This window comes from Zootoca vivipara, chromosome 2 (assembly GCF_963506605.1).
Source record: "Zootoca vivipara chromosome 2, rZooViv1.1, whole genome shotgun sequence".
NCBI classification, from domain to species: Eukaryota; Metazoa; Chordata; class Lepidosauria; order Squamata; family Lacertidae; genus Zootoca; species Zootoca vivipara.
This window is the reverse complement of record NC_083277.1, coordinates 59,861,127-59,881,369: the sequence shown is the minus strand read 5'-3', so window position 1 is coordinate 59,881,369 and position 20,243 is coordinate 59,861,127. Positions and strand designations below refer to the sequence as shown.

The 20,243-nt window shown below is 44.3% G+C and overlaps 1 protein-coding gene across 1 annotated transcript; it reads left to right on the top strand.

Annotated features, from left to right (window-relative positions):
• NIPAL4 (NIPA like domain containing 4) lies at positions 1-19,926 on the top strand. The gene is made up of 6 exons (XM_035105757.2): positions 1-454; positions 8,798-9,046; positions 11,996-12,052; positions 13,508-13,598; positions 14,497-14,657; positions 15,597-19,926. Exons 1-6 carry the CDS (start codon positions 409-411, stop codon positions 16,199-16,201), a joined length of 1,209 nt encoding a protein of 402 aa, XP_034961648.1. The 5' UTR covers positions 1-408; the 3' UTR covers positions 16,202-19,926.
• Positions 19,927-20,243: the final 317 nt, after the last annotated feature.

Here is a 20,243-nt window from a genome sequence, read left to right as displayed (position 1 = left end):
CGCACCGGGAGAAGTGGTGGATCCGGCTGGGGCAGGTGTGATCTCAGCAGCTCCTTCTCTTTTCTTGCCCAGGGCAACTTCTCCGCTCGCCACAGGTTGGGGCGAGGCCATCCCGGTCGACTTCGAGTCGCTGCCGAAGGGAGAAGAGCCAAGAGCGCGCAGAGGCCGTCCCCATAATTGGTTAGTCTTTAAGGTGCTCTTGCCAAACGAGAGTCCTTGGAGTTTTCGCTGCAACAGGCTGGCAGGACTGCGCTACCCCTCTTGGAACAGCGAGCGAGCGAAGATCGGCGGCGGCGCGGACGAAACGATCCCACCCCACAGCCTCCCGTCTCCGGCAGCCGCGTCCTCTTCGAGTCACTTCTCCCGGGGATGCGCTGATCTCTGCTGAGCCTCGGCAGGAAGGAGCACATGGAGCGACCGGAGCCGCTCTGGGTGAACAGTAGCTGCGCCAACGGTGAGTGAGAGCGCTCGCTTGGCCGCCCCATGCGGGTTATGAGGGGGAGAGAGGGATGGAGAAGAGGCTGCTTGGCTGCTCTCCTCCTCCTCTTCTTCTTTACCTGCTTCCATTTCCCAGGGTTAGGGAGACCTTTCCATGTCCATCAGGCGAGTTCCTGGCTCCCGGTCCAAAAAACTGATCAGGAAGCCTCAGTCCTTCCCACGCTGGCAGACAAGCCCATTACTAAAATAATCGCTTTGCCCCCTTTTTCTGGAATACATTTATATAATTTCAAGAGGGAGATCAGAAGATTTATAAGGTCTTCAGAACCTCTTGCCCCACGTCGCCTTTGAGGTCTGTGTAGTGGCCTGCTTTGCGTAACCGTGGGGTTTTGGGAAGGTGGCGTTTTCTTCTCCTTCGGTTCTCCAGGCGATTGCAGCAGCTACCTATGTTTCCTTCCCTCCGGGTGCCTGTAGGTCGCCAAGCAAGCCAAGCGATTTCACCTGCCTGAAGAGACAGGTGCAGAGATAAAAAATAAAGGAGAAGCTCGTTTGGCAAGGGGGCTGGTTCTCACGATCAGCCCGGCCAGTCTCCTCCTTTGCAGATGAAACTCACACCTAAAGAGCAGGATTTCCCGAGAGTGATTTACTTAAACTGGTGAGGTGGTCGTGAGATCGAGTTAGAAGTAATTGTATATTTCCTTATTCTACCGTTTATGGAACAGGCAGCTCTTGTGAGCGCTCATGGGAACATGGAAAGCTGCATTATATCAGGTCAGACCCTTGGCCAGTGAGTCTAGTCCAGTATTGTTTACACTGACTCCCAGTGGCTCTCCAGAGTTTCAGGCAGGGAATTTTCCCCAGCTCAACTTGGAGATGCCAGGGGTTGAATTTGGGACCTGCATGCAAAGCAGACTTTCTATGACTGAGCTGTCAGTTCACCCCTAGAGGAAATAAACAAGAACTCTGGTGGCAGATGGGCTACAGTGCCCTGATGTATCAATGAGGTTGGACTCCTATCAGCCCCAACCAGTATAGCCAATGGGAGATGTAGCCTGACAACCTCTGGAGGGTCAAATGTTCCTTCATCCCACAGGTAAAAGGGCAAAGGAAAGATTAAAGCATGGGAGGTTGGGAACATTAAGGCCCTCAGGGCAGTTACTCCAGTATTATCATGTACACAAGTTCATAAAGGTAAAGGGACCCCTGACCATTAGGTCCAGTCGTGACCGACTCTGGGGTTGCGCGCTCATCTCGCATTCTTGGCCGAGGGAGCCGGCGTATAGCTTCCAGGTCATGTGGCCAGCATGACAAAGCCGCTTCTGGTGAACCAGAGCAGCACATGGAAACACTGTTTACCTTCCTATTTATCTACTTGCATTTTAACGTGCTTCCGAACTGCTAGGTTGGCAGGAGCTGGGACTGAGCAACGGGAGCTCACCCCATCACGACGATTCGAACCGCCGATGTGATCAGCAATCCCTAGGCTCTGGTTTAACCCACAGCGCAGCGCCACCCGCATCCTTTACAGTACTAGCATGTAAAATGTTTTCCCTCTAGAAAGCAGGCATGACCAGTGAGCAATGGGAGCTCACCCCGTCACAGGGATTCGAACCGCCGACCTTCTGATCAGCAAAGCCCTAGGCTCAGTGGTTTAACCCACAGCGCCACCTGGGTCCCACAAGTTCATAAGAAAGTGGAAAAAGCCCTGGAGACTTCCCTCATGCTCAACCATAATACCTGCCTTGTCTTAAACTATCCTGGCTTGATTGGGAATTATGGCTGGGTCCCTGCTCCTGCCAACCTAGCAGTTCGAAAGCATGTCAAAGTGCAAGTAGATAAATAGGTACCGCTCTGGTGGGAAGGTAAATGGCGTTTCCATGCGCTGCTCTGGTTCGCCAGAAAGTGGCTTAGTCATGCTGACCACATGACCCGGAAGCTGACCTCGGCCAGTAAAGCGAGATGAGCGCCGCAACCCCAGAGTCGTCCGCGACTGAACCCAACAGTCAGGGGTCCCTTTACCTTTATTCCAGGATAGGGTTATGGGAGCAGTGGAAGGGTTAGGGTGCTAATTGGGTGGTGGAAATGGTGAAAAGCAGTGTTGACTTGTGAATCCTACAGAACAATGTGGTGCTACTCAGATTAGGGTTCCCTGTTCACGTTCCAAAATGGTATAATGAGGTAGGCCCTACCCATCCATTCACAAGCAAAAGTAATAGAGATGGCTTCTTTTTCTGCCTTTCCGCTACTGCTTAATTTGCTAAGTATATTTTGAAACAGGATCAAAAGCCACACCTGCTTTCATGAGTCTGTTTTGTCATAGGCTTCTTGTGAAATATGCTGTAAAAGATAATAGAAGCATATGACCCATAAGCCTTCAAGATTGCCTTCTGTTACCGTAGCTTCTACTGATGAGCATGGCTGCTCCCCTGATTAATGTGGCTTGTGACTCTTTTAATATTTATATTTTATTCAGGTTACAATAGTGAGTTAAAGTAAAGAAGTTTGCACTGCAGATTAGGCCAGAATGGATGGCATACTTTTTCTAAGCTTTTGTTTTATTTGTATTCAGGAAAAAAAACAGAGCAAAGGAAGAAAGATGTAAGGCAGATTTTGATGAGTTTACAACTCTTTCATTCTCTCCTTTAACAGATAATCCTGAATACTTTCATGGCAGTTGGTTTACCTGCTTGTGATTTTATGAATATCTGGCTTGGTGGGGGTGGCAGGCTATGGAGTGGGCATCATAATTAAAGGCTTTGACCTTTGTTGAAATTCCATCAATCTATAGCGCAAATACATCACTTTCTCCTTGAAGATTAGAAACTATGTTTTCAAGACCAGAATTCACTAAAAACATACTTGACTGGGAATTGCTCCAGATGTCTGCTGCTGTGTGTGACACTGCCATTGAAGTATAGAGATGCCGCATGGCAAAGGTGTAAAGAGACAAGTGATTTGAGTATGAATTGCTCACTGGGCAACATATTGCATTCTGTAGCCTGAGAAGGTCAGTTGCCTGTGGTCTCATCCTTTGGGTGCCTTTTTTCTTTTGGCTGAAATGCTTCTGATAAAAAAACAGCCAATATCTGCAAACAAACTTTTTTTTTTAAAGCTACTGCAGCAAGGAGAAAAATGGTATCTCAGCCCATTTTCTTCTGTGCTGGTTTTCTGACTGTACTGGTCTCCCCCCAAAAGAAGTTGATTTCCTCCTCCCCACAGTCTGAAATTGTACAGTCCATTCTGCTCCCTCAGGAGTCTTCCACCTTATCATCATCACCTTGGCTAGACAGAAGACATGTCCCAGATCCCATTTCGTTTCTATTGCAAAGGGTTGAAATTTGGTGCTGCTCTTTGAATTTCCCCTCGCAGAATGAAGCAGAATCTGAGCAAATAAATTGGTGTAACTGGCCTCAATCCTCCCCCTTCTCCTTTCTTTTTTGCTTGGGCTTTTGAGGATGTTTGTATTCTTGCCAATCCCCCAGGAAGGAAAATGCTACATGACATTAGGGCATTGTGAGTATGTTGGAGATAAGAATTCACTGTTTGTTTTCAGGCTCACAAAGACTGGTCTGTATCAGGCAAATTGCCAGTGTCAAAACACCACGCCACATTTGCATTACTGTATTTGTAGCATAGCTACAATCCTGCCCTGTTTTATCAGACCATAGGTATATATGATCTCTCCCTCTCATTTAAAGAGCTCTTGTAAATGGGTACGCACCATTTCCTTCAACCTTTCCTTTAAGGGTCTGGGTTGCCAACAATTTTTTTTGTCAGAGTGCCTGTGCTTTTAAAAAATGTTGTATATATTTATTTAACACATATACAGCTCCGCAGCAAAGTGGATTTACAATAATTGACCATGTACAAAACAAACAGCAATAGCAAGGAACAAAACACAAAGCATCTCAGGGTTCTTATAAAAAAAACTGATTAAATAACCAATTTAGTTCAAAAATATTTTTATCGCCTATATCCTGAAAACCAATGGGCGGCGTACCGAGTAAACATCCCATGTTCACTAGTTTCACATATCCTCCAGCATTTCTCTGATGAAAATAGGGGTGTCCCATTCTGTAATGATACTTTCACTATTTGTACCCCACACATCTTACTGCCCCAGCCACTCTGGACAGCCTCCAACATATACAGGGTGAGTCCTTTAAAAGAGGCCCCGTGGATACAGAGTACACATATTCCACAGAGCATCTTTTAAAAGACTTACCCTGTATAAAAACATTAAAAAACATTTTTAAAAAACCTTCCCTATACAGGATTGCCTTCAGATGCCTCAGGGGCCAGATAGCTTCATACCCTCCAACATTTCTCCAATGAAAATAAGGACAGCCTAAGGAATTGCCACCTCATGAGAAGAGAAGACTCCCTGGAAAAAACCCTGATGTTGGGAAAGATGGAGGGCACAAGGAGAAGGGGACAACAGAGGACGAGATGTTGGACAGTGTTCTCAAAGCTATGAACACGAGTCTGAGCAAACTGTGGGAGGGAGTGGAAGACAGGAGTGCCTGGCGTGCTCTGGTCCATGGGGTCATGAAGAGTCAGACACAACTAAATTACTAAACAACAACAACAACAAAGGAATTGCAGGACATTCCAGGATCAAACCAGAAACCGGGATGGCTTCTCTGAATCAGGGATGTCCCTGGAAAATAGGGACACTTGGAGGGTCTGGTTTCATAGCAGAGGTGCAACAAGCATGAGGCTTTTTCTGTATTGTAGCCACCCACTTTTTCAGATGGGGGCAGCCATTAGCAGGTTATAGTGTTTATCTCAGAGCCATTAAAAGGGTCATCTGCTGATATCTGCTATCATACTGTTGTTAAAGGCACAAGCCCAGGGGAAACATCATTTTTTAATCAGTTGGTAACATTATAGAATGTTCCACCTCCCTCTTTGCTTCTGATAGTTCAAATATCAGACTGCCCTAACCCAGGTCCTCCACAAAGCATTGGAGTCCTTAGGTGTCACTCACTTTGCATAGTTCAACCAAAAGGTCTGGACAAGTTTTGACAGCACCTGCTTCTTCTCCTTTCTCTCCTGCTCCGGAGGGCAAAGTAGAACCTACACATGGAGATCAGGTGCTGTCAAGTCCTTTGGCCACAGTTTACCTTTAGAAATCTTCGCCCAAGCTATCCTTATTTGAGTTGTAAGGTTTGTACTCTGCACCTCAACCATCCATAATCCGTTTAGTCACGGAAAAGGTGGATATTTATAGTAATGAGTGGCTTTGTAGAGATGGAAGAGGTGTAATCGTTTCCACCTGTCTTGTATTATGGTGTAAATGAATTGGTGCCTTGGGTGTGTCTTGAGTCTGGGAATCACAGAGGCTCATAAATCCCCACCCACACCAGCTGACACACCTTAGATTTGGTTGCTGATAAACATTTTAACTGATGAAACTTGATTTGTATCTCTGTTTGTTCCTATTAAAACTACGTTGCATGCTTTATTTGCGGAGCAGTCTATGCGTATGCACGTGCTGAGAGAAAGTGCGTGTTTCAATTCAATGCCCCAAAATGTCTCCTTTCTCCCTTTCCCTCCCCCCCCCCCGGTTTTATACCCAGCCTGGGGAACCTTCTTCAGCCCAAGGCTCAAATTCTTCATGGAGCCACATGTCCGTGGTACTGGGTGGGACCAGAGGCAACTATGGGTGGAGAAGGTTTCTACGTATGTACCCATCCACTTCTGTCTGTCATCCAGCCAGCCAGTAGGCTGGGAATAAGGGATGCAGCCTGGGAAGGATCCCAAAGCCAGACAGAGAGGCCTGAAAGTCTACGTTCAGCCTCTAGGCCTGAAGTTCTCCACCACTGATCTAGCATGCTGACTGCATTGGGAATATTTTATTCTCTCCTATGTGAGGATGATAGTGTTACCAGTACCAAGTCCAAAACGCTGTCCCTCCCAGGTCAATAAAGAGACAGTGGGTGGAAAGGTAAACGTTTATTCTCAGTTGCTGCACAGAGACTCGGCAGGATATCTCCAGACGTCCCCAAAATCGAGCACACAAAATACAAAGCATTTATGCCACTGTAGCAAGCACACAAGCATATGATTTCTTGTGTCACTATTAGCTTGGAACACCTGTGGACAAAGCGTGTCTAATAGGGTGATGACTTTTTCATTTTTTTTCTCCAAAATTATTTCCTGTAGCACAAATGGATGGACTTTTGCCTATTAATGACTAAAATGAGGTATATTCCATTGAAATGTTTAAAAAGGTTACGCACAAACCATTTTTTAATGTTTTTGTATGCCGTTTTACCATTCCATAAAATTGTATTAACAATTCTATATATATTTCATATCAAATTTGGACACAACACCACATTCCACAATGGGGTGTGTTCTTAGCAACATAGGGTATACAAATGTCACACCTGCGCAAGGTAAAAGCCCCTTTTGGGGACCTCAAAACTCAGCCAGCAGACCCTGCCGGACATGCTGGGAAAAGAATCTAAAGGAGAGGTAGCAAAACATCGTCCTCTGGCGTCTATTCTGTTACTGTAGCTAAAAAAAAGCTTCCTGTGTGTTTGATGACTTTATATAATGCTGTATATATGTGACTCTAAAGCTTGGGTTCAATTTTATATCTGCTTACAGTGACTTGAAAAATGGTCAAAAAACTGATAAATAAACATTTTTAAATAATTTTGTGCGTGAGGTTTTTAAAAAAATCAAATCTCTTTGAAAGTAAGATTTTATCTAATCTTTAATGAAAGCTCATCAAATTATGATACAGGGAAATGAGGTTGTAAAAAAGTCACCGCCCTATTGCCCAAGTCAGGTGTTCTATTTGGCTACAGAACAGTTACTCACTGATCCTTCTTCATCTCGAGCTCAGGCCATGCCAGGCGTGACTGGCCTTGTAGTTGCAACTGGGGTAACATCTTGCAGTTGCGACTGTGTTTATGCAGACTCAACAGCCTGTGGTTAACTAGCTATGTCAGACACCCCCAGACTACGGCCCAAAGGCCTCTTTTATCCAGCCCGCGATGACCCCCGCCACCCGCTGCCGCCATGCACCCTTAGCAGCGCGGCGCAGCTGCCCACTTCCGGGTCGGAGGAGGCCCGTGCGCATGCGCACAAGCTATTTCCGGTGCTCCTCTGACCCAGAAGTGTGCCGGAAGTAGCGTGTGCACACGCATATGGGCGCATACTCCCACGTGCTCCCCCACCCTCCGGCCTGCTGCGTGATCGGTGTTTGGGGACCCCTGATCTATGTGACATGCAAACTTCAGAGTTATGACACCCAGGTATCAGAAGTGTTTAGTTTGACTTTGACTTTTATTTAGTTAACTTATTTCAGTGTGTTTGTTTAATTTTCAGAGGTTTGGGGCCTTTCTCAGTGTTGTTGCTTTAACAAGGATAGCTCATTCGTTGGCACAATTTGAACAATCATGTCTTGGCTTAGTAAGCTGATATTTCAACAATCCTTCCTCCTGCCCATGCATCCCTTTCACTCCTTCCTTTGTGGCAGGAGCAATCAAACCAGGAAGCCTCTAATTAGCCCCACTTCCCCGTTTAGTCTGAACGAAAGAACTATGATTACCAGCTTTGGAACAAGATGGGATATTAAAGTTCAGTTTGAAGTTAGTTTAATAACCTGGCTTTTTCCATAGCCAGTAACTTGGTTCAGATGGAACAGGAAACTATGGTTCATTATAAACTCCATGAAGCGGGGAGCGAAGGGGCTGCCAGGGTGGACAAAAGGTATGTTCATATCTCAGTTTATTAAGATGAGATTTGATTGTCTGAATGCAACCAGTTATATAGTTCCATATAAATCTGTAAATCATGATTTATTTGTATTTGCGTTTCTTATCCTCAGTCGCAGCTCAGTCAAGTTTTTCCGGTTTTATATTTTTTGATAAATGATTTGTTAGTGATGAAATTTTACTGATTCAGCATAAGTGTATGAAAGAGATTTTGATAAATGCTCTCTTTATGTGATGCAATACATTGTAAGACAGACTGCAAGACATACAGCATTATGTCAGCTGTACAGATCGTTCTTTTGACAACATCTATGGCTCTTCATAGGAGGGAATTCTGATGAACAGGTAACATTTCCTTACTTCCATCATCCATACAGTAACTACCTCTATTAGTTCATGGAACTGTTAGAAATCTAATAAGTGCAAAAGCTAATCGTGTTCTAGTGCATGTTCTAGAACAATCATGTTCTAGTGATCTAGTAGGACATTTCTTATCTTCTTTCAAAGAAGCAAAGGACCTAAATAATGGCATGTTTTGAGCATGGCACGTAAAATAAAGGCAGCAAATGTATTACTTTGCTTAAAGTCTTAATTTCTGCCCTCTCCCCATTTTCTTGTCTTCCCAGGTTCATTATTAGCTCTGACATGCCTTTCTGGGCAGACGTTCTGTCAGATTGTTGGGAATGTCAGCTCAACAGGCTTACCCCAGAATAATATCACCTTAAACACAAACTGGATGGTACAGATAGAAGACAAATATGGCTTCTACATTGGCTTGGCCTTGGCCATCTTCTCCAGCTTCTTGATTGGCAGCAGCGTCATCCTTAAGAAAAAAGGACTGCGTCGGCTTGTGGAGACAGGAGGCACCAGGGCAGGTATGATTTCAATGGCTCAGGAGGTGGGTGAGGAATTGTTTTCTGAATGAGCTCTGATTATATCTGAGACACGGCTGGCCAATATGATGCCCTTCAGATGTTTTGGACCACAACTCCCATCAGTCCTGACCACTGGCTGACAGGAATCACCATCCACATCTTGAGGGTATCATGTTGGCTATTGCTGAGAGATCTGACTTTGAGCCTCAAAGTGTTTTGGATTCTGGGGGCCATTGCCTACACATTGCACAGAGGCAAATCCTTGCCTGAACAGGCAACTAATGTACAGCCAATCACAGTTCATTAGGGAGTGTGCCTGTATGACACGGTTCTCCATCTAACCCAGGCATCCCCAAACTTCGGCCCTCCAGATGGTTTGGACTACAATCCCCATCATCCCTGACCACTGGTCCTATTAGCTAGGGATCATGGGAGTTGTAGGCCAAAACATCTGGAGGGCCGCAGTTTGGGGATGCCTGATCCAACCCATTGAACTTCAATTGGTAGATGAAGTTCACCAGAGGTAGGCAGGGGTAGTTGGTCAAAAACTTGCCTCAACCCTGACCTTTGGTCATGCTGGGTGGGGGCTGATGAGAGTTACTGTCCAACATCCAGAGAGCACCACATTGGTAACCTATCTCTGCACTACTTTGTTACAGCTTGACCTAAGGTGAGTCTCAACAGCAACACCAACACCATGCAGATATGATAAAAATAAAGAATCAGGTCCCCAAGTGCATTTAACTAAATCTATTTGTTGGTTGGTTGGTTGGTTGGTTGGTTCATGATCTATTTTATATCTCAACTCAATAACGTTCCTAGGGTGGTTTACCAAAATAATTTTAAAAATGGAGAAAGTAGAATAATGCGAAATCCACAAAATTATACAAGCCGCAAAAAAAGTCACCAAGATTAAAATGGCATCTAATAAATTTGGGAACAGTTTCTGACACTGAAGGGACAATAAAGTAATCACCAGCCAAACCTCTTCAGCATTCCACCCCTGGGATGCCAACCCTGAGAAGACTCTCTTTCTAGAAGTAACTCGTCTCACCTCACCTTAGATCAGGCATCCCCAAACTGCGACCCTCCAGATGTTTTGGCCTACAACTCTCATGATCCCTAGCTAACAGGACCAGTGGCCGGGGAAGATGGGAACTGTAGTCCAAAACATTTGGAGGGCCGAAGTTTGGGGGTGCCTGCCTTAGATGGTGGTGGTAGTGGGAGGCCCTTGCAGGGAGGCTCTCCAGTGAATATCTTAATGGCCCTTAAAGGTGTCTTCCTGTTTTGCAAAGCTTGAAGGCAACAGACTAGCTCTTTCTCCTAGAAAAAATATCAGCAGTCCCTGCTAAAAGGAAATAAACTTGAAGAGCACACATAGGTTCTATAGCACTTACAGGACCATGGATTTTTTAGACTTGGCTGTTCTATTCTCTTCCCCTGTATCTGCCCATCTAATCTTATGCCCATCTAGGCATTCAGGCCATATTTGTTTTCATGGTATCTAGGTACTTCCCTCTTTCTTGCATTTTAACATTCCTGAAAGTCTGACAGCTATTGATAGCTGGTGCTTCCTGTTTTGCTAGTACATATTTTCAGTCTTCAGATGGTTTGGTTTCCAATAAAATACTGTAATCAGGATTCTTGTGTGTAGCAGCTGATAATCTCACTCTGTTTCTCCAACAAAGGCCCCTCCCCGTTTTTCAGTGTCGTGTCTTGTTCTAGAACTAGGATATCATTATTATGAATAGCAATAAGCCAATGTTCAGTTAGCTATGGTAGGAGTCACTATACTGATATGCATTGACAAATAGCTATAGATCAGGGCCTCAAATTTGCAGGGAGCTTCCACAGGTACAGCTGGTTCTCAACTGCAGGCACTTAGCTGCAAAGCATGTAGGGCAAGGGGGCAGGATCCTAATGGAGGTACCAGGATCTTTTAAGTGCATCCTTGATGTCATCCCCTCCCCCAGTCTCATGCAGTGGAAAACATGTGAGGGGAAATACTTGATTAGGGTAGCATCACAATCACATATTTAAAAATATAAGAAGAGTCTTGCTGGATCAGACCAATGGCCCATCTTACACTGACCAGGCTTTCTGGAAGCCTGAAAACAGGATTTGTCAATATAGATTTGGGGAAATAATGATCTGACCTGCCAGCCAGAGTAGATTCTCCACCCCAGAGTAGATTGTCCATCGTTTAGTGTTGAGTGCAAAAAGCCCTGGGCCAAAAGCATTACAATATGCCAAATCACCATCGTATTCTTTTAGACACCTGGGGAAAATTTTCTGTTTTGGTGGGCCTATTCAGACACATGATTTGTTACAAGTTTTGTTGTGTTTCATTGTTTGAAATGTTTTTAACAATTTTGAAATGTTAACTATGTTTTGTTTTATTTTTGATTGCATATTTATTATCTATGTGTTTGCCACTCTGGGCTTCTTTGGGAGAAAGGGCAGGGTATAAGATGGATGGGTGGATGGCTAAAATTCATATGTGACAAAAATGTGCTCTATAATTATCTTAAACATGAAATGCTTTCTTTTCATTTCGGGAAGGAAGTTAAAAATGCACCCAGAACCCACTCAGCCCTGAGGCTGTTACTGCTTAAAGGGAGTTATTGTGGGGTTTTTTTTTGTTTTGGTTTACTTGTTCACATGTGTTTTACCTTGTATTTTATTCTGTGAACCACCCTGAGATCTTTAGAAGAAGGGCAGTATATAAAATTTAAAACTAAATAAACTGAAACTATTATTTTCCCCAAACCAGGCTTTCACTGAGGGAGGGTTTTTTGTTTTGCTTCATATTTCTAATCTTGCTTCATCTGGACAAACAGTCCAGTTACCTACTATCTCTTTTTGTTTCTATTTAATTTTACCTAGTAGTGTATGTGGTTCTTATTTCCTTTTGAAGTCTCTAAGCATGTGTGCCTTTTGCTTTCCCAGGGGATGGAGGCCATGGCTACCTTAGGGACTGGCTGTGGTGGGCTGGCTTGCTCACCAGTAAGTATGGTTATTCACACTAGCCTGGATTTGTTCCTATCAAATGTTTAATGATTTGTTCCTATCAAACCTTTATATGTTTCCCTCTTTTTCATTCGCTACCACTACCATGTGGAGGCCATTTCCATATGGTAGTGCCCCACATGCTAGCAGTGATATTTGAGAGCCTTTCCCCACAATGGCATGGGAAGTGTCTAGGTAATCAAACTGAACTATATGGAGATGGCCTTTCAGTCTTTACCACCACTGCGTGAAGCATGCACCCAGCTTTCTTCAGCTTCCCTGTGGGGACTGGAATGTATAGAGCTCGTCGCCAAGGCTGGGATGGAGGGAATGACCATCATCAGGGCCAGCCCAAAACGTGTTTTGGTACGTGAGGCAAACCACAAAATGGTGCCCTCCCCCTGGAAGAAGGGTTGAGTTAAGATCTACATAGGGGAATCAAATCAACCTTACCTGATGGCTGAAGTGGGAATCAAAGACTGTCATTGGGACTAAAGGGTCCCACTCTGAATTCTGTCCAGGAGACCCAATAGGGCAGCCCCCACCATTTCCTACCTAGGGGTGGGAGACCAGCAGTGCATGCTATTCACCAAGAGGCTGCTGTAGAGGTGGCAGATCCAGCCTCCAAGGAGTGTGACACAGCAGTAGCAGTGGGGTGATACATTCCTTGGAAGCCAGATCTGCTGCCCCTGCAGATCCTGCCACCTGAGGTGGTCGCCTCACTTTGCCTCATGGGTGGGCCGGCCCTGCTCATCACAGTATAAATGATTCACTCCTCAGTAGAGATGTTTGCTGGCCAAAAACAACAAATAGCCTCAAGGTACCTTAAAGGCTAACACTTGTATTATGGAATAAGCCAGCAGTAAGCAGCCTGGTGCCTTTCATATGTTCTGAATTGCAACTCACATCCACCCCAGTTGGTCAGGGGTGGTGGGAGATGTAGGAGGCTGCCTTGTTTCTGCCCCTGGCATCAGCTTTCATGGGCTAGAGTCCACTTCAGAAGGACCTGGAAGCAGATTCTAGTCCATGAAAGCTTATGACACTCTTAAAGGTGCTCCAAGACTCTAGAAGCTACTGACCCAAGGCGTTGATCAGTCATTTTAGCATTGTCTGGTTTGCTAGGATTGGGTCCATTTTCTAAAATTGGTTGGGCACATCTGCCACCATATTGGATTCTGATCCATTCCTCAGGAGATATTTGGTCAATACTTTTCGCACGGAGTTCCTTGAATCTACAACATGACTCTTAAGATGCCGTTGCTTGTTTAAAAAACGAAAACACTACAGTGATTGCTGTAAAACCATATTTCTCCTGGTTTTTAACTCCAGTGCTCTTTTTCATTGGGCCAAACTATGCACTGAATGCAAACAAGATTAGCACAAACACTTGAGCAGGAATAGCACTCATTGTAATTTACCTGTTCTCTGTTTATCCTTTGGCTGTTTGCTCAGTGGGTGGAGGAGAAGCTGCCAACTTTGCCGCCTATGCCTTTGCTCCTGCAACAATTGTTACTCCGCTCGGAGCCCTGAGCGTGCTCATAAGGTGATTTCCTCTCATTTCTATTCTGTCCTCCCATATTTATTCAAGGTCTGTAAATGTCAGTGGTAGTAACATGACTGGCCATGCAAACAGAAAAATAGCCTGATAACTTTCTCCCAGTACACAGAGGCCAAACATTTGCTTCAGCCTGGCTGCTTCCCACCCCCCCACCCCCACCCCTGCCAAAGCAGATCTTGCATGTTACTTTTTGACACAGGGGTGACTTTAATGTAACACTCATTTAAAACAGCAGCCGGCAACCTGGTGCCCTCCAGATGTTTTGGACTGAAATTCCAGTCATTCTCAACCATTGGCCATTCTAACTGGAGCTGATGGGAGTTGTGGAGACACCAAAGTAGTGATCCCAAAGGATGCACTCCCTTTGGGGGCAAAGTGATGGTGGCAGCCTGCCACAATGCAGCAGCACACCTTTAATATTAATCTCAGGGCTGGAAGTCAGTCAATAAGTCACAGCGAGTGTTTTCCTCTTCCCAGCTCTGATAAGACTTATGAACCTCAAGGGCATTAGGGCTGCTAGGAAGGGATGCGTGGGTGGAGTTGTTCCCCTCTTCCATCTCTGTGCATCAACTGATACACAAAGCAGCTAGCATATGATTGGAGGAGCAAACCGGTTGCATGAGAGTGCCCAGAGCTCATCAATATATCAGCTTATTAAGCTAAGATATGAGCATCTGAACATGCCCATTGTCAGTTAGGTGATTGATTCTGATTTGAAGTGTCCAAATATCACATATGCCTCTGTTTGTCACTGAAAGAAGTTTCTAAAGTTCCATAAAAGGCTGTTATTAATGGGACTGCCATGTATTCTGACTTCTTGTTAGTTTTCTGCATGTTGATTACCCCAAAGCAATTTTATTGATTTTCCCTCCCTATTACCTAGTGCCATTTTGTCATCCTACCTGCTTGGAGAACGGCTCAATCTCCTGGGCAAACTCGGTTGCATGCTGAGCATTGTGGGTAGTACAGTTCTTGTGATTCATGCTCCAGAAGAAGAGGAGGTCACCACTCTGGACGAAATGGCCTATAAACTGAAAGAGCCAGGTAACCACAAGGCAGGGCAGCAGAAGGTTAAAGGTATCACCAACCGGCTATAAATGTAACTTGTTATCTGAATCCCTAGTTCAAGTGGAATGGCAGTGGCATGGCCCTTCAGCTTTGAATCCCCAGTGTGGCTGCCATCCTATTTGGGAGCATTCAGTGCCACCCCCTGAAATGACTTTGGACTGCTACTGCTGTTTCCTGGAGACATTGCCCCCTTCACAGATCTCTCATGCCCCATTGCCAAATTGGACACGCAAGGGTGAAATGTGGAGAGCATAAAGTGTATCTTCTCAAGTTTGCAGAGGCTTCTAAGCAAAGTCAAGTGAATACGCTTTGAAACCCTCTTCAGACTCTTTGCACTAAAACACACAATGGTCTAAAGAGGAGCCTGTGTGCCCAGTGATGTTGGGGGCCTGATGCCCTTCCATGATTTTAGGTTGAGGGTGGTTAACCTGTGGCCCTCTAGGTGTTGTTGGACTCATGGCTCCCACCTGCCTCATCCAGCAGTGGCAGTGGTCAGGGATGGTGGGAGCCACATCTGGAGGGCCGCATTAATGGTGAGCCACCTCCATTCTAAGACCTTGTTCAGGAAGATGTCCAAATTGGCCTTCTGAGTACATATGCAGCTGCATGCATTAGAGCTTGCGCACATATCTTTTCCTGGATCCAGCCCTTATGTGTGCTTATTTTCTGCATTTTGTGCCAGTCCTTCTGGCAGACTCACCTCACCTAGTACCATTTGTTTAGATGGAATGGTGCTCATTTCTTACAGCTAGGATTCTAGTGGTTGATCAATTGAACTCCTTACACCTGTTAGTGGTGCATTACTGCCTCGCCACAACCAACAATACTAACAAACAGCACACCTGCGGAGTGCATTCTGCTCTTCATAAAACTGCCGCAACCTGATGATGAATCCCCCCCCTTTTCTTCTTCCAGGTTTCCTTGCTTATGCCAGCATTCTCTTGGCTGTCTGCCTGGTTCTGATTTTCTTCCTCGCCCCACGTTACGGCCAGACCAACATTCTCGTCTACCTCACCATCTGTTCTGTGATTGGGGCATTCTCAGTATCTTCAGTCAAAGGACTAGGCATCGCCATTAAGGGCTTTTTTGCTCACTGGCCTGTTCTCAAGGACCCACTCACCTGGATTCTTGTCCTCACTTTGGTGGCCTCTATCACCACCCAAATCAACTACCTCAACAAAGCTCTAGATATTTTCAACACCTCTATGGTTTTCCCCATCTACTACGTGCTGTTTACAACCATTGTCATCACCACTTCAGTCATCCTCTTTAAGGAGTGGGTCACCATGTCTGTGGTGGACATCATTGGGACGGTCTGTGGGTTCCTCACCATTATTTTAGGGGTCTTTTTACTCCACGCCTTCAAAGATATGGACATCAGTTTGAGGAACCTGCCACAAACCCTTCACAACGCTGATGAGGCCCCAGCCGTCAAGGACGACAAGAACATCCTGATAGAGCTGGGTAATCCAGAAATCAAGGCTGACAACAAACCCAAAGTATTCATGATCTACAGCTGAAACCTATTCATGATCTACAGCTGAAACTTGGATCGAACTGTATGAAGGTAATACAGGCACGTGCTATATTTTGCATTAACGGGTACACATATTCTGAGAAATAGCAACCAGGTTGAATCCCATGAACTAGCTCTCTCACGTTTTGTCTCAGTAACCCTTTCCCCCCATCCTTTGGAATATCACTGCACATCCCACACTCTGGAATTGCCTTGACTGCTTTGTGCCTCTCTCAGACAAGCAGGTTTTCACTAATCATTTTGGGGTGGGGGGAATTGGTTCCATCTGTGGTTGAAGTTGCTTCTTGGCCCCTTTGCATGACGTTGTCTCTTCCAAGGTGATCTTCCCCTGAGAGGCTATACTGAGGTGCTGTGAGGCCACGACGAGCATTCAGATTTGAAGTCTATGACCTGCGAAACTTCAGGGAAAGTTCTTGTGGCCTTTTTCAACCCTGAGTACTCAGTCCTCTACTGAAAGCGTTAACAGAAAATAACTTAGTCATTCTTCTGATGAGCCAGTTAGATCAGATATCAAGCTCTGCTAGGACTCTTTTCCCAGACACACTAGCTTTATGTTGTTGCCTGATGAAGGGATGGTTGCGCCATCGTGCGATTGCCTCATCTGTACGCTAAAGAGGGGGAAATTTCACTGGGACGATATCACATGTCTTTCTGCCTATGCAAACTACCCTTTAGTGCCTTTTTGGTCTTCCACTTATTAAGTTGTTCTTCTTCAAAGTGGCTGGAGTTAACCCATTAACCTATTGCCCTGATAGTGCGCCAACTATCTTACAGCGCCAATGTGTATCAAGAGGACAAAATTCTGATAGTGGTCCCATTTCTTGTACTATAGTGCCTATGTAATAATGTATTATGGAAAGGCATAACAGCCAATGCAAAATTGTGAAATACGCTTCATCCCTAGTAAACTTCTGGTGAGACAAAATGCTATTTGTATTTCTGTTAGCTTCTGCCATTATACCAAAGGGTCAGCCATCTAACCAAGGGTGTTTGAGAACCTTTTACCTTACTGTGTACATACAACCATAAGGAGAATCAGTCAACTGCAGTATTCATTCCTGTGGTGGTAAGAATCTTGCCCATGCGCCCAGTTTTTGGTTGCAGGAAGATGATGCAGTTCTCCTCACCACAAGCAGCATACTTCTCATGCAACATGCTTGGTTGCACATTGTGTGCACTTGGGCTCAGTACCCATGTTACTCTGGCGCCTTGACAGCTGCCAGGGAAACATGAAATGCCCTGGCCCACACCCATGTTAAAAAGCTTGGGCTTTTAACATGATAGATATATGAGACTGGTGTTGTGAGTAAAGTGATGTAAATATTATTGGCCAATAGCCCTCCATGTTCAAAAGTGCCTTAAGTACCAGAAGGATGGTGGTATCTCATGAGTTCTGTTTGGGGTACTGCGTTACGCCATCATTAAAGGGAGGGCAGCATGCTAGTTATGTTCTTAATAAGATTTGTAAGTGGCTATAACCATTAGTGTTTATTTTCAATGTTAAGTTCTGTAAGTATGTAGTAGACCCCCCCCAAAAAATAAACTTTTCTGTACAGCTCAAATCCCCAGTTGTGATCATGCCAGGATAAACTGGGGTCAAGTCTGCAGGATTTATGAGGTGATGAAAGTTGACGGTGGTTTGGGTCCCATGACTGTCACTATTTCCCCAAATGCTTCTAAGATTTCCTTTGGTCAATGAAAGTCTTTCTGCTTAGCCTTGATGACCAAGAAATTGTAAAATGTACTGTAACCGGCACATGCCCTTTTTTTGTGGAAAACCAAGTGAGAGAGAAATTAGGCAGGATTAGGGGACAGACAGCAAAATCCTGAGAATGATGAATCAAACAAGAGAGATATAGTTTCAATTTTATATCTTCTCCCCCTATCACTATTCCTCTGATATATCTTCATCTTCTCTAATGCTCTTCAATAAAATTTCCAGTCCAATTATATAGAGCAATGGCAACAGGGGACATCCCTGTCTTGTTCCCCTTGTTATATTTATTTTTCCCTGAAAATTTACTATTTATTATTAATTTTGTGTTCTGATTAGCATAGATAACCCCGATCGCCCTTTCGAATTTTTCTCCTAAATTTAATTTTTTTAATACCTTTGTCATGAATGCCCAGGGCACACTATCAAAAGCATTTTCGGCATCTATGGACATTACTGCCGCCTTTTTCCCTCTCTCGTATTCTAAACACTCGAAGATATTTATTGTATTTCTTATGTTATCTTTTGCCTCTCTTCCTAAGGAAGAGAGAAATTAGGCATGGTTAGGGGACAGACATAAAAATCATGAGAATGATGAATCAAACAAGAGGTGTATGGTTTCTTCTAATTTTTTTGTTTTTGTTTTAACATTTTCTAGTTCCAAAGCTTTTAAGAAAGAGAAGTTGAGCCTATTTTTCAAGCTCCCAACTCTGCCCCACTCAAATTTCTCTAAATCAACTCTCCCAAACTAGTGCCTTCCATAAGCTTTTTGCAACAGCTCCCACCAACCCTGTGTCCATGACTGGCTATGTGTATAGCAGGCCAAAACATTTAGAGAGTGCAAGGCTGGAGAAGGCTGCTCTAAATGAAGGGGGCTTAGGGGCAAATGATGAGCATTGGATGCCATAAAATTCACATCCTGATCCTGTGTTCTGCTCCTGTGAAACAGCAAATCATAGTGCCTAGTACACTTCATGGAGAAATGTATTTGCTTGCTATGGGGAGGGACAACTTCTCAGTCTCCACAGCAGCAGCAGCAAGAGCTGTGCATTTTTTTAAAAAAGCAGCATCCTAAGATTTATACGGATAGCACAGGCATTAACCCAGAGCTGGCAAAAACAGTAAAGGAAATTTTAGGATGCAAAAACTTGACTTTTGCATGCCAGTAATACTTCAGTTGTTGAAGTACAAACAGAAGCTCTGCCTATATTTACATAGTTTCCTTTTTTGTCATTTATTTTAAATCATTGGTTCTTCATTCCAGAAGGAAGAACTCCAGTAACATTGTTACTCTTCTAAGGTTCACTTTCATTCTGCTCTGCTTCATTTTCCAGTACAAAATGACAAACTGGAGATTACTGGCATCTAATAGACATGGTGGCATGTATGTTTGATGCTAGGTATAAAAAGTTGACGAGCTTCTAGTTTCTTTTAAATTTGAGGTCCTTTGTTCACTTCTGGAATGGAAAAAATGAGATGTTTGAAGCCTCCAGGATGTTGAGCTCTAATGGCATAATGAAATCTTACAAAAAGATTTGATGGGGAGGTTGGAGGGTGGAGCTCCATTGAGACTGAAGTGCATCCAAGTTCATCTCACCATCACAGTACAGAGTTCCAATATCAACCAGAAATTTTGGCTTTGGCACTGATGCTGACAAATAACATTCATCCGGAAAAGGGAGGAGATGGATCAGAGATCAATGAAAAGTCACCAACTCAGTTGAAAGGTCATATTCCAAAACTCTGTAGTAGCCCACAACTGTGGACTAAAAGTCTGTGTTCCTTGTTGTCTACAAAGGTCTTTTAAAACTCCTGGGATCTTCGTTCCTAACGAATGTATTTTACAGTTAAATAAGATCAATGTAACTTTGTGAATAGTTATGATGGACAACTTGGATTTGCCCCTCCCTCCACTACCAATTTTGAACATATGGCATTTCAATTTGTACTTGGAGAGGGGGAGAATAAAGATCTTTTTGTACAAACTCTTAAAAGGTGGAAATCTCAATTGTTTTAAGTTTTGTTTGCTTCCTTGTATTGCTTCCTGCAAGGTTTGCTCTGTGACTAACCAGGAAGGCAAGAGCTGCTAATTAGATACTGGGACTGCAGCGCCCTCTGCTGGTAATAGGAAATAATTTTTGATTTATTCTACTTCAGACGTTCTGGGAAATACATTTGCAATACGGCCATTATACAGTTCTCCACATGCGAAGACCATCTGGCTAACCCAGTAGCACAGGCAACATCTGGAAGAGGTGCAAGCCCTCCCCTCCCTGACTTCTCAAGCCAGCCCTTGGTTCAATTATTTGGT

Bases quoted from the DNA above. Each gene is read 5' to 3' on its own strand.
- NIPAL4 (XM_035105757.2), top strand. From the start codon at position 409: ATGGAGCGACCGGAGCCGCTCTGGGTGAACAGTAGCTGCGCCAACG. The intron at 455-8,797 runs GTGAGTGAGAGC...TTGTCTTCCCAG, and splicing joins GAACAGTAGCTGCGCCAACG to GTTCATTATTAGCTCTGACA. The intron at 12,053-13,507 runs GTAAGTATGGTT...CTGTTTGCTCAG, and splicing joins GTGGGCTGGCTTGCTCACCA to TGGGTGGAGGAGAAGCTGCC.